We start from the raw sequence: 14251 nt of genomic DNA, 5'->3' as shown, positions 1-14251 counted from the left end.
TATGAACTCAACACAGCATCCTCTGATCCTCCACATTTACCTCAACAGAAACTGCCAGGACCTCAGGACAGCACTTCAGATACCTTCCCACAGAGATCCCATACCCCAAACTCATGGCACACATTTCAACCCACTCACATGACAAAGACCTGCATTTTTAGGTAGCAGCAACCAGTCAGAACACACAGACATACCATTAAAGCTGAAGATATATCTGACGTCAGGCCAGGTAAGCAAGTGGTGCAAAATCTCATCAAAATCATCCTGAGAACACTGAATCCTTCTGGGCCACGACTTCACAATGATAGTTGACACCAGCTGGCTGAACTGGTCCATGTTGTAGGAAGATATCATATCCAGGAGATTGCTCTGGGTCTGCACAAAGCACACACGCCAGAAGGAAGGAACGCATCAGCATTTTGGGTTGTGCCAGGTCTGCCTCAGGAACAGGCACTGATTTCAGCAGTGCTGAGGCGCTTTCTAAAACAGCCACATGACATGAGTGATGCAAGCAGCCGCGACGTGATGAGCACTGCAGACATTTCTCATGGACTTTGTGTAAGTGGATCCCGATTTCTTGGCCATACTCTGGTCAGATTGAACTAAAACAGCCCACAGCAACTCAAGCCATCAGGAAAAGGTAGCTAACACTCCTTCCATCACGACATGCATCCCTACAGGGGTTTTCTTTGAAAAAAGAAAGGCTTTTCCTGCCCTGAGGGAAAACAATACCTGACAAGCTGCAGTAACAGCCTCTATGGCACAGTTTTCAAAGCAGCAGCCAATGGAACGGTCGAGATCTTGAAGTCGGTGGTGCTGACAGCAGTAAGCTAAGATTTGGTTAACTGGATCCTCCTGCAGGGTAAACAAGAGATTACTCATCAAATTCCCAACGTTCTCTTTTTTTTCTTTCTGTAAGAGTGCTATTAAGACAACATCAGCAACTAAGCCAAACATGTGAGCTTCCTAGTGGAACCAAGCACTGGCCGTGTATCGCTTACCAGGGACTGGAAAAGATTAAGCATAAATGCTGGAAAAATCTCCTAGTTTCCCTCTGAAGCAGGCAGTAAGTCTCTCCTATCTGAGTTTCCATCAGGAATTACTTTTTTCTGATGGAAAAAAAAATCTTTACAGCCAAGGCAGAAAGCAGATGAGGAGATTAAATGGCTCAATTTCAAAGGGACCCACAAAGTGCGTGCAGCTGAGAGCCCCACAACAGCACCTACATAACAGCACCTACATAAGGGTGCTTCTGCAAATCCTCGAGTGGTAATTTACACTTCTTTAAAACTAACGGGGTGGTAACTGCTCAAAGTGCACGAATTCCTTTAAAATAACAGGATATCTATCAGTCAACGCCAAAAATGGCAGGACAGCAGCCGGGCTGTCAGCACCCTGCAGTCCGACACCAGGAACACAGCACACTATGCTGCAGTTCACGTTTCATGGCCAGTTTTTCAGCCTCCAGAACACGGCTTGTAGCAACAGTGTCCATTTGCATGACAAAAGCCAGTGTTCTCATGTGCCCATTCAGGCTCTAGAATTCATTCCGCAGGCACAGGAGAAAACCATCCATCCCACGGCTCCCAGTACCTCCTGAATTCTTCTCTCCAAATCCTCCAGCAGAGTGCTCCTCCATCTCTCAGTGAACTGCTCATCTGGAAAGCTGATCTTCACAAACTCATCCCAGGCCTGCAGGTAAGAAGCAAGCAAGCCCAGAACACTAAATGCTACTGCTCAAATCAGGAGAATATCACTACACTGAGGAGTCCACACTCCTCAAACAGCCTGCAGCCCTTTCAGATGTTTCCATTCCAAGGAAAAAAAATCCCTTCTGGAGCTGCAGAACGTGATCTTTGAGCCCAAACAGCCCTAACGTGCCCCTGCTATGAAAGGAGATGTGGATAAACAGCTCCCACCTTGATACTGGCACCTACCCCAGGCTGAGGCTGTAAGGAGCTGCTCTGTGCTGGAGGACCCTACGAGCCCAGTGAGCAAATTACATGTCCAGGAAACACCAGCAAGGGGCAGATCATCATCATCCCAGCACTGCCCCTCAGAGCAGCAGAGAAAAAGCCAAAAATGAGCCTCAAAGCACCCAACACAGCCCTCTGCTGTGCTGTTCTAAAACTGCTGAGTTGAAAAGCATCTCAGCTTGTGATACGCCTCAGCTTGTCGCGTTGCCTCTTTCTGCCTCACTCCCTCCCCAGCACAGCAGCTATGCTCCTCATTACACTCATTACACACAGACAGTCAAGCGACCATAAAATATTTTCATTCTGATTATTGGAAGCTGACAAACCTCAGGTTCAGCATTAAAAGTGAACATCACATGGCGGTGGTGTTCCTTCAGTAACTTCTGGCTTAGAGCATTTTTGAACCACGCTCGAGCGTGTGTTAGGGTTGCACTGAGCACCTCCTCCAATGGATTTTCCAGTGCTGTTTCATCGCTCAGAACCTGCTGCACACAAGTGAAGAAAAAAGGAAGATCGGTTCAAGCGGGACAGCAACTGATTTCAAATTAATATTTCTAAAAGAGAAGGCCTACATGCATCAGAAAGCCATGTGAGATGGGTGCAACCTCCCCAGCAACTGAGCAAAAGCAAGAGAGACTGGAAATGCAAAGCTTACAAACAGGCAACTTATCAACTTCCATTCCAGGGAACAAATATAAAGAGGAGAAATAACTGCCCTTCCCCCCCCCCCCCCAGAAGAGCCAGTGGACAGACAGAAAGGAACCCATGACAGCAAGCCTAAGCACTTGATCTTATTTTCTATAACTATATATTAAAACTATAACTATAATATTCTATAATATTAAAAACCATTGAAGTGATTTCACAGCTATTTGGGCATACCAACCACATTACTGTGTTAATTTGGAGTACCAAGGTTACCAAAATGAGAACAGATACAACCCCAAACCAGTTGGTTATACCATTGCTGTCACATTTCCAGATACCCCACTCATGACAAGCCGTGAATGACTGCCTGGTACTCACTTCTGTGGGCTGAAGTTTGGCAACTTTTGCCACCAACATAGCTGAAGTGGCAGGAACCTTGAAATCCAGCACCCTCCTCATGCACCTGCAGACACTCTCGTGCAGCTTGAAGCAGAAGGTCAGGCAGAGCAACCACGAGCGAGCCTGCAGAGCTCTGGAGGACAGGAATAAATGAGAATTTATCTGCTGTTCAGAAGGAAAAAGAAAAAACAAATCTAACAATGCATCAATTAGCAACCCTTCCCCCAGTTAGACTTAAGAAAAAGCTTCAGTTTGATGGGTGTAGAAATGTAGGACCCTTCTATCCATAGATTTCAATGCACACGCCCGAGCTAATCAAGCATAATCCCACGCAATCCCATAATACACACGGAAACAGGATGAAGATTGTTCTCCCAACAGAGAAGTACTTCTGTTACCTGGCACGTTCGCCATCCAAGATGCACAGCAGCATCTTCAGAAGCTTCACAATTACCTAAGAATGAAGAGAGAGAAATATTATACCACAGGAGGGCCTCTATGGTCTGGCTTCTCATTAACTGAGGAGGACGTAGTGAAAGAGGAAGCTTCCCAATGCCCTCATACAAATGAAACTGCTAAAAATGTGTTCCTGGATGTTAGATTCAACTTATAGGAGACAATAATTTCTCTGAACAGCCACACTTCTTACAATCTAGAGTCTTTAAGCTCATTGCTATCAAATGCAATAAGGAACCCCTCTTGTCTTCACACAAACACGTTTTCACAACAGGAGAACATCTCACATCAGCAGCGCCTTGTGCAGCCCCAAGGACCGCGCAGAAAAACAGCTTCAGGCAGCACAGAGGGATCCCAGCATGAGAGCATTTGCTACCAGTAACTAAGAGCAAACCCAGGTAAGCAGGTGCATCTCTCCTCTATTCCAGTGAGGCTTTTTGCTCACACACACCCTCCCCACTTTGCTTCAGAGCAATTTGTCTTTAGCTAAGTTTTAAGCTCGCTGTGCTCTGATTCATTACCAACCACGTTTCCTCCCCTCGACTCCTTGCCAGATGAAGCAACAAAGAGACAAACCTCAGACTTCCTGCATGAAGGGTCAGCATTCTGCAGTCTGTAAGAAACACCCTGAAGGGAAATCAGTATATCAACAGAGAACTCTTCAACAAATTCAGCAAGGTTCTCCGCGGGCAGCACACACATCCACGATTTGACCAGAGTCACATCCAATTCCATCAGGTATTTCTTCTCCTTCATGAGTTCCAGCAGGATCCCCCTGGATGGAAAGCAAAACAAAGTCTTTGTGTTCTCACAGTACAAAAGGCTGAAGGCTCATGGAGCCCAGAGAGCTCTCATCCTGACTTGAGCACTTCTCTCATTTGCAGCTGAAGATCAGTAAGGGACCCCAGGACCCAGCCACTGAACAACAGAGACGTTCAATAGAAATAAATTCCACGTGTTGCTCAACTGCTGCACCACGCACATCAAACTGCTGTAACTCACAGCAGGCAGAACCAATCCCACAAGATGCTCTGCAGCCTGCAGAATTAAGGGCTGGCTTATGGCTGAAAGATAACACAATGCACAGCTTCACTGCACACCACAGGCTTTGAGCAACCAATAGAGACCGTGTTTGTGTGTCCCAAATACCCACCATCAGCATGCTGCATCTCTTATTCTTCTTCAAATACAAGACAAAGATAAAGAGATGAAGTAAAGCAACCATCACCAACTGCAAGGTCAAGGCATTGTGTAAAACCAGTAGGTCTGGAGAACTCACACATCATGATTCTTCCTTGCTTCAACAAATGGAAGTCCTTCCAGCCCAGCCCAGAAATCTTCATCCATTGCACAGCAGTCGTGTTGTGTAGGAGCAGTACACAAGTGCAGAAGAGGAAGAATCCACACCCACTGGCCTACTTTGCCATCAATGCATCTCTGACACAAGTTTATCAGTTGAAGTTTCAACCTGAAAATACTGAAGCAAACAAAACAGTAGCAGAACAGCTTCTTACAGGAAGAAAAAACGCCCTTGTGAAGAAACAAAAGGAAAATAAAGAAAAAAGGCTACACCTCAACCTCACTACGGACCTTCAAATAACTTCTCGTAATTATTTTAGTTAAACCCTATTTTTCTTGAAGAGTATAAAGAGTTCAAGACTCAAAACTGTAATTTCACCCAACTGCCCCAGCACAGACCCTACAGATAAGGGGTTAAGAAGTGCCAATGGCTCACCTACAGATCCCACATGAGCCCCCATAACTCAGTGAGGGATTGAGTGACAGAGATGCAGAGCCATAAAGATGAACACGCATTTTAGTGACAATTTCCAACCTCCTCAGGTTCAGGTTGGGCTGAAGCAGTGCCTCCAAAAGGAAGTTTGGTAGATGCAGCTGTGCAAGCAAAGAACTACAGATTCAAGAGTGCCAGATAAGCAGTTAGAGAAGAGTCCAAGTCAGCCTTAAGAAAGAACTGACACAAACCATACGCATGATGCACATCAGAGGAAACAAGAGCAATCCAGATATGGCATTTAAAGGCGTAAGCACGTGAGGATACTGATCAGAGTTTGTAAGGATAAACAGCAAAGAGATAAGGAACTGCTTGACAGAAAGTGGCAACAAGATTTTTAAATATAAAGAAAAAACCAATAGCTTGGATCCAGCAGGCTTCTGGAGAGGCAGTTGCAGAGAGGGAGGTCTTGTTTGGACAGAAGGAAAACATTTTTCACATCAGGAAATGGCACAGGAGTTGTGCCATCTTCATCCCTGGAGGTTTCCGTATCCTGACTGCAACCCTGCCTGGATGTTAGCTGTATTTCTGAGTAAGAAGGTAGAACAGAAACATCCAGAAATCCCTTCAAATCTGGATTTTTCCGTGATTCTATGAAACTGAAGAGCTGGATCCCTTTCTGTTTTTATCACAGGGTGCTGCACTTATTACCTATTGCACTGTAACAAAACAAGTCCTGTTAGTCAGTGGACCAGCAACACACATACCTTACAACACCCACAAAGACCTCTATGGTCTGATGAAATTCATCCACTACGGCTTTATGTGACTTCTTCTCCAAGCACAAGAGGCCACACAGGCCAGCCAGATCCTCTTGGGATGCTGGCAGTTGGAAAGAGTCGACCACGGTGAGCAGGGTGAGCCCCAGAGCTAGCTTACTTTTCACAATCACACTCTTCTGTGATTCTTCTGCACCCTCTGGAAGAAGGAAAGGGCGGGCTATTTTCCTGATATACTGCAGCATCAAATCATTCACCTAAGAGAAAGGAGGGAAGAAACAAATCAAGCAGAGCATTAGCCCCCCAAAAGTCAGTCTTGTTCTCTTGGAGCTATTTCCCTCTGTCACAGCTAGGATCCTTGATACTCCCTACACAGCACAACGATGCTGACACCAGGACATAAGCAGCCGTAGCACAGACCATCATCACATCATCACAGAACATCACGGCAGCACTTGGTGCCTGTTCTATGCCCACCTCTGTGCTCCCAGGTCCCACTGTTCAATTACTGTGCACCCTCCCCCACCCAACAGAGCAGAGCTGGAGAGAGCCAAGGAAACAGAGCAGGGCTCCAAGGCAACGAGTGAGCCAACAGTCTTAGACCAAGGCTGCCCTTCCGTGCCCCAGCCTTAACAAGTGAGCAGGTTTGTTACCCAGTGGACTCAGACTTGGCTGTGGCAGTGAGAAGAGAAGGCTGTCCTCACCTACAGCCCACAAAAGCTACTCTGAAAGCACATCCAGAAGGTTTCATAATACTGCGATGCCGGGTGATGCGCCACGCTACCAAAAATCAGCCTTTTGAAAGCAGGCAGGCATGAAATCTGTGTTATCAGCTGAGCGTGGGCAGCCAGGGAGAGCTGCTAGGCCAGCGTGCCATCTTGTGGCCTCTCCCCAGTAGCCAGCAGGAAAGAAGCTGCAGAAAGGAGCAGCCACAACCACGGCATTTGGCTCCTGAAACAAAGATTATTTCTGCCACCTTTCATAACTATGCCAGGTAAGAAGTTCAGGACTACAGAAATCCTGTCTGATGGTTCTCCTAAGCAAACCAGCTCTTAGGACAGGCAGAAGAAATTAATATCGAGAGGCAAAACCCACGTCATCTCTCTGCTTTTAGCAGTGTGAGATATATCCAGAACTGCAATTAATTGCAAAAGCTTAATGGAAAGTTCCCAAGGTGAACAGTGGCAGTCAGCAGGAAAGGATCCGTGGTGGTCATCATGCGAACCTTCCGACTGGGAAAGCAAAAATCAATCCAAACTCAAGAACAAAACCAAAGCTCTGCCACCAAATTGCCTTTTAGTATCTGTTAAAACAAATCACCTGCTGCGGTCCGAAGTCCAGCTCACTCCATTTCATATATATTCCATCAAACACACACGGGTCCTTCGTAACAACATAAAATTGCTTTAGCTGGCATAGGAAGTTCTTCATGTTGATGGAGCTCCAGGTTCCAAGAATGCTGAAGATATTTTCTAACATGATTTCTGCAGCTATTTTCTTCCCTTTCACAACATCTTTGTTCTTATTTTGAATAAAAGCATTCCACAAGCTTTTTATTACAGAAGGCTGTTTACACACAATGTCATCATACTGGTGCCATTCTGGAATAAACGAGAGACAAGAACACAGGAAAACAATTTGAGAGAAACATCATTTGCTCGTGCCTTGGTTTCTGTCAGCTGTTTGCAGGAGTACCAGCAGACCCATTAAATGCCCAGCTCCAGACACTGCTATTCCCCTTGGTGCTAGCAGCCATTCCACTAGAAGACCACAGAACAGCACAGTGCAGATGCAGATAAGAAAAAAGCTCACCTCCGTTGTTGACCAACTCGCGATCCACATATAAGCATCGATTCACAATATCTACCATTGATTTCCTGTAAATAACTTCAAATTCTCCTTCACCACAAGAAATCCAGTATTTGTAAGGAATGCGTTCATTCACTTTTCTCATTGGGAGAATTGTATAGCCTTCAATGAGGTACCCGTGTTCGTTCAGAAGCCTAAACAGCACAGATACACAGCAGAGGTCAGGTGCAACATCAGCTGGCCCACATACCTCCCCCTCCACACATCACTCAGCTTTTAATAGGAGTAGCAGTCATTTTTCCTCCCTGAAAAATTTTACAATACTTCAGTACGAAATCATTTTGTAGCAAAACCCACCCAGCCACGGACTGATAACCACAGCCTTTGTGTTAAAGCACCACGCTGCTTCCTGCCCTCCAGACCCAAAGCACTCCCGTGTCCTCGTGACTCCGAGGGTACTTACCTGACACAGCTCATCTCACAAACTTTCTCCCACTTTCCACTGCCAGAAAAGCCTCCGGACATGACACACACTTTATCGGTGTCAGGATTTAGCTTGAAGTCTTTGGACAATATTGCATGGAAGTACACAGTAACACCCACCCTGCAGTTCACGGAAGAGCAATAAAGGAAAGAACACAGAAATGATTTTTTCTTAATAGTGCGAGTCATGGTAAATGATAAAACAGCTCTGAGCTGCCAGTTTAACAGAGGCAAGACTCAGGGCTCAGTCAGCAGCTCACTAAAACTGAGGCTATGCAGCAGAGCTAACGCAAAGCCCAGTGCAGAAAGGAAGAAGGGGCTCCTAAGGGAAGCACAAAATGCTCTGTTCACATCCAGCTGGGCTGCTGCATTGGTGAGACCACAGAAATATCTCGCTCAAACTCCCCTGGCAGGACTTTCATCACAAGCAACAGTTGGTGTCAGTTTTAAGATCAATTCTGTGTCCACAGAACCGCGATACACTCAGAGCAAACCTTAGGACATCGACTCCTCCCCTGGCTCACCTCAAAGCACACCTATAAGTGTGGGAGCAGCAGTGGTATCCTCACCTTTGTTTCTCCTTATCCACAGGTTTCTGGTTATTTTGTTGATGGTTTTCTTTGTTCTTGTCTGTTACAGAGGGAGCATTGTTCTTTCTAGCAACCTGAGGTCCGTTGTGTGAGGTCTGATTCGTCTTTTTTGTCTTCTCAGATGTTTCCTGAGCTCTCTCATTTGAGGTCTTTTTCTCCATTGTGTCTTTCTCCTGCATTAGAAGGACAAAACATCAAATGAAACAGAAAACCTTGCAAGTAGGTCTGCAGAAGCACACAGCATCTCTTCAGAGAGCAAGAGATACCCAGAAATCACAGCATGCCAGCTAGCTCTGCACTTCTGAAAACATTAATCCCTCACTGAGACAAAGGAGAACCTGCTGCTGCTTGGGGAAAACAGTGCACCAGTGGCAGAAAGAATTCAATCTGTAAGCGTTTGCAGAAAGTCAGGGGGGTAAATCACAAATCCCCAGAGGATGGAGCATAAAGAATATAAAAGACAACCAACAGCAGTTCACAGCTTATATGTCCTTTCCACCATTGGAGCACAGATGCATAAAAAGCATGAAGATGCCCAAGCCAATGGAGGTACTGGAGAACACAGCCGGAGTAACTGAGCAACCACTCAAAGAACTGCTGGAACTGACACACAGAAAAGCAAAGACTCCAGAGGAATTTTATTGTTCCCTGCTTTCACCCTGTATTCCCAGCCTTACCATCTTCAGCTTTACTGACAGCACGAGAGAATCACAGCACAAGGACAACAAACACTTTCCAACACAACCAAACACTCACTGGAGCTTTCACTCACACACTTACCTTGGAAGGTGAACAGCTCACTTTCTGGCTGTTCTCTTGTTTACCCTTCTCAGTCTTTGAGCTTTTGGACACAACAGGTGTCTTTGTGTCTTGACTTGGACGTTCAGCACAAGAATTTGCAGGCTTACTTTTAGGCACTTCAGTATCAGGGGAAATCCCAGAGGAAACATCTGTTTTCTCTCCCATTGAAGATGGTTTCTTTTTGCCATCCAAAGACTGGGAATCTTGTCCGGATTCTGAAGCCTGGCCAGCATCAGATGCAGCACTCCTCTCTTTCACACCACTCCAGACTTCATGCTGTGCTGTGCTCCCACTTCTCACCTTCTCCTTCAGGGCTGCAGAGCTGGGAGATGGAGCAGCCCCAGTATCCATGCTGTTATCCTTTGATGGGTTCATCACAGCCACGCTGCTGTGGCTGCCTCTTGAGACCACTTCCAGACCTTCAGCTTCCCTTCCCAAGCAGCCCACAGCACTGTCACTTTCCTGCACACCTCTGCCATCACCAGCAATTAAGTCAGCACTCTGTTTGGCTGCTTCACTGCTTGAGGTCTGGATTTCCTGTGAAACAAGGCGTTCATCAGACAAGTCTGAAGTTGGAGCTGGTGCTGTGCTTCCAGGAGGCAGAGAGTCCTGCTCCCCGTGGCCAGAAGGACTGTTCTTTGCTTTATTCCTCTTTCTATTCTGCAATTTAAGAAGAAAAAAAAAAAAAAAAAAAAGATGTAGGAAAATGCTAGTTAACTCATCACTGAAGAGAAACTCATTGTCACCTCTTCTACTGCAGCTAGCACAGGTGGCCCAGAGAGGCTGTGGATGCCCCATCCCTGGAGATTCAAGGCCAGATCGGATGGGGCCCTGGGCAGCCTGGTCTGGTATTAAATGGGGAAGTCAGTCAGCAGCCCTGCCCGTGGCAGAGTGTTGGAGATTTGTGATTCTTGAGGTCCCTTCCAACCCTGGCCATTCTGTGATTTCTGCTACACTGGGATATAGGAGAATGCCCATGAAGAAAAAGGACAAGACCAGCTACAGCCTTATATATTAGGAGAAACACAACTGACTTCTGAGAAAGCTGTATTTTTAATGTTCAAAACTTCCTAAGCAGGAATGCAGAGCAGCTGTGAGCATAATGCCTGCTAACAAGATCAGAGCAGTTGCTAAGCTGGATTTGGTACTTTCACCCTCAGTGTAGCAAAGAGGGAAGCAGTGCTGGTCAGTACATCAGCTGTCTGCCTATTGCAACACAGCGTCAGCAGAACACATTTCCAGTTTGCTTAGGAACACCGCCAGTGGTATTCAGTGTAACACTGACAAAGAACTTTACCTTTCTCTTTGATTTTTGGGAAGAAGCATCTGCCACGTGCTGAGGATCAGTCTCTGAGGCATCACATAAAGCTGTTACTTCCTCCTGCAGCGATGCTCCTCCCTCCTCTTCTCCCTTCCCTTCAGTAGCAGAAAACAACTCAGCTGCAGCGCCTTCAGACGCGGTCTCTGAGGCACTGCTCAGAACTGCTGTGCCTTCCTGCAGTGTTCCTCCCTCCTCCTCTGTTCCAGGGGTGGAAGGAGGCCCAGCAGCACCTCTGTGCCTTGGTTCTCCTCCAGGCTCTGGGCCTGTATCGGGGTCAGGAGTGAGATTCACATCTCCTATTTCTGCAACAGCAAGAATGGTCATTGTTAAATTAGAGGCTGTAATAGGATGGAAAGAGTAGCATTGACAGCGTAGTAGCAAAGTCCTAGGCTGCAGCAGGTGAGGATATGCTCAAATACAGCAGCCATGAGCACAGAAACAAAGGAAAGAACCTGCTTACCCTTGGGAAGCCTCAGGTATGCAGGGATCTCCAGTGAGATACCCTCAACTCCACTACCAACCCTGAAATGAGGGCAGGGAAGGGGTGGATCCTGGCTCCAGCCCTTCTGGTCACTCAGGTTCATTGCATACACCTGAGCTCCCCTGGGTTGGCCCTGCCTTCCCACCAGGTGCTCCATCACTGCTTTTTGTTAATCATTTAGCATTTCCACTACGTGATTCAGGAAAGAAAACAATTCTCAGCAGCTGGTGAGCAAGCAGGGTCAGCTACTGATTGAATGCAGCACTGGAAGGCACAAGAGTAGCTTTGTTCCCCATCCAGCAGCCACTGCTATTGATGACAACACCCTCCTTCCATAGCAGCCCCTCTCCAAAGCTCCAGCAATCGGCAGAAGAATAAGAGAAGAAATCCCTGCGTTGGGGCACTGATGCATTTCCACCAAAGCTCCAGCTAACGCACTACTGATGGAGCAGGAGGCACTGCGAGCCTCAACTGCCTGCCAAAAGGCTCGAGGCTCTTTGGGATGTGCGCTGACAGCATAGCTGCCATTTCTCAGCTTTCTTTACCTCCTGGTGAGTGGCTTTGTGACCTGCACCACATAGAGGAGAGCAGCACCCAGCAAGGAATAGGAAGTTCTCTTTTCACCCAAACTTAAAACCTTTGGTGAAATGGCAGCTCAGATCTAAATAAAGCACCAGCACCGTGTCCAATCCGCCCCTCTTGAAGCCCTCAGCCCACTTCACCCTGCAGCCCCCTACCTGCAGCCTGGTCCCCTGTACCAGCAGTGGGCTGAGCCCCACACTGAGCACAGCTTGCCCCAACCCCAGGGATGTGCAGACTTGTGGGGCACTCCATGCTCTGCAGGAAGCTGTGTGAGAGAGAAAAACACATGTCAATGTGAAGTAAGGATCTTTGTCGTATGACCCTTCTCACAGCCCAGTGTTTATGTTTGGGAATCAATTTGGGCCACGAGCACGGTGTGCACCCATCACCCTCAGCCTTGCAGCCAGCAACGAGGGCAGGAGACCACAGCTACACAGGAATAAAGAAGGATAAGCGGCTCTGCGCAAAAGCCTGTTAATATTACACGCGTATGGGAACGCAGAGAGGGTCCAGGGTCATACTCAGGGCCGACTGCCCGCACACAAGGGCGGAGGACCGAGCGGTACCGGCAGGGTCCAAAGCTCGGTAGCGGCAGCCCCGTCCCGAGCACCGCCCGCACCTGCGCCCCGCGGTGAAGGTGCAGCGATGCTGTGGGCGTGGCCTATATGCAAATACCCCATCGCCCCGCCCACTCATTCGCAGATAGGCGCTCGCTCGTTCCCTCCCTCTTTGATATGCAAACGAAGGGGAAGGATGGGCCAATGGCGTGGCGAAGGGCGGGCAGAATGCTAATGAGTCCCGTTAGGTAAGGTGGGGGGACAGGGAGGCGTGGCTGCCTGCGGGGTCCGGTCCGTGACGAAACGGGGGCAGCGGGACCGGGGGTGCTGCCAAAGGAACCGGGAGCTGGACGTCGGGGGAGGGCGGGTAGCACCGCGAAGAACAGAGGGGAAGATGGAGGAGCTGGGGACCGGGACACCGGACCCGCGGGGAGGGGACACCGGAGTGCTGTAAAGGGGGATGCCCCATGGAGGGGAGCAGCGAGGAGGTGCCGGTACGGCCGGGGTGCACCGTGGGGAGAACAGGGATGACCCATGGGCTGAGCAGTTCCGGGTGTACCGGGAGGAGCGGGGTGCCCGGGGGGTCGCCGAGCACCGCGGTCGTGTATCGGATCGTCCCGCTACAACAGCACAGCTCCGAGTGCTGCCCCACCCGCGGAACCCACCGGCAGCACTCACCGACGGCACCGAGACCCGCAGCCCGAGCGCTCTGCTACCGCCGCCCCTGGAGAAGTTTCGTTTTTCCACGGAGCCACCAAGTTTCCCCCGCGGAACGTCACCGCCGCCGCCCCCCGGGCCGTTCCCGACCAATCCACGCCACTCGGGGGGAGGCGGGGGGGCACACGGGGCGGCTCCGGACACCTCCTCCGGGTCGGCTTCCGCCGCTCCCGTGTCGGCTGATGGCTGCGGACCGGGCCGGGAGTCCCGGGCAGAGCTTTAATGGAGTGGAGCGGAGCCTCTTTTGCCGCTCTTGTTCCACTCGGACCACCAAACCCACCCCACTTTTCCCATCTCGGAGTCTTCACAATAAACATCCCCCACGAAGTCCCGCAGACCCCAACCCAACAGCGTGCGCTCTCTCCCCGACTCAGCGCTGCTCCCGCGATTCCCGGGACCGCTGTCCCGTCCGGGCTCGGGTTCTCCCTCCGGGGCCACTGATGTGTCCCCTCCCGGCCCTCCGTGCGGAGCTGCGAGGGGCAGCTGGAGCCAGGTGTGCTCACCTCACCTGTGGGCATGGACGGGAGGACGGATGCACGGACGGACGGACGGACATGAGCCGCTCAGCGCCCGCCCGGCGCTGCTGCCTCCACCGCGATATCGCCGCGATGTCACTGCGATGTCACCCCGCCCTTCGACTGATGGCAGCCGTGCGGAGTGCGGGAGCTGAGCAGTGGGCAGCAGAGCGACTTTCGCTTTCATTTCCTTATGCTGCGCTCAATTGTACCAAGAAATTGCAGGTCGATTTCTCCTTCCCGCACGTCAGCTTTCTCCAAAGCAAGATAAAGATGTGCTGAGTCAGGAACTGGAGTTCCTGTTTTCTTGTATCCCCTGATGGGGGTCAGCCAACTGCTTCCCTACACAAGGCAGAACCCAGCTCACGGGTGGGACCGCCCGACAGAGCCTGGTAGAAGACCCCA

At 49.2% G+C, this 14251-nt stretch overlaps 1 protein-coding gene across 2 annotated transcripts in view; it reads right to left on the bottom strand.

Moving 5' to 3' along the window:
• RNF213 (ring finger protein 213) overlaps nucleotides 1-13396 on the bottom strand; it is a 49481-nt gene extending 36085 nt beyond the window's left edge. The window contains exons 1-17 of one of the 2 annotated variants that reach the window (XM_042832949.1): nucleotides 13293-13396; nucleotides 12213-12322; nucleotides 10971-11296; nucleotides 9653-10333; nucleotides 8852-9045; nucleotides 8263-8403; nucleotides 7803-7993; nucleotides 7311-7591; nucleotides 5979-6247; nucleotides 4759-4956; nucleotides 4056-4254; nucleotides 3422-3477; nucleotides 3003-3156; nucleotides 2303-2458; nucleotides 1594-1692; nucleotides 733-855; nucleotides 195-375 (exon numbers count right to left, since the gene is read on the bottom strand). In XM_042832949.1, the coding sequence (XP_042688883.1) occupies nucleotides 195-375; nucleotides 733-855; nucleotides 1594-1692; nucleotides 2303-2458; nucleotides 3003-3156; nucleotides 3422-3477; nucleotides 4056-4254; nucleotides 4759-4956; nucleotides 5979-6247; nucleotides 7311-7591; nucleotides 7803-7993; nucleotides 8263-8403; nucleotides 8852-9045; nucleotides 9653-10333; nucleotides 10971-11296; nucleotides 12213-12309 (3346 nt within the window). In that variant the 5' untranslated portion in view covers nucleotides 12310-12322; nucleotides 13293-13396. Of the gene's footprint in view, nucleotides 1-194; nucleotides 376-732; nucleotides 856-1593; nucleotides 1693-2302; nucleotides 2462-3002; nucleotides 3157-3421; nucleotides 3478-4055; nucleotides 4255-4758; nucleotides 4957-5978; nucleotides 6248-7310; nucleotides 7592-7802; nucleotides 7994-8262; nucleotides 8404-8851; nucleotides 9046-9652; nucleotides 10334-10970; nucleotides 11297-12212; nucleotides 12323-13292 lie in introns of both variants that reach the window. The other variant, XM_042832948.1, reaches the window with a different exon arrangement.
• Nucleotides 13397-14251: the final 855 nt, after the last annotated feature.

Source organism: Centrocercus urophasianus, unplaced genomic scaffold (assembly GCF_019232065.1).
Source record: "Centrocercus urophasianus isolate 14NV4802_14NV808 unplaced genomic scaffold, USGS_Curo_1.0 seq_40, whole genome shotgun sequence".
Taxonomy (NCBI): Eukaryota; Metazoa; Chordata; class Aves; order Galliformes; family Phasianidae; genus Centrocercus; species Centrocercus urophasianus.
The sequence above is the reverse complement of the archived record's forward strand: the minus strand, read 5'-3'. Positions and strand labels throughout refer to the sequence as shown.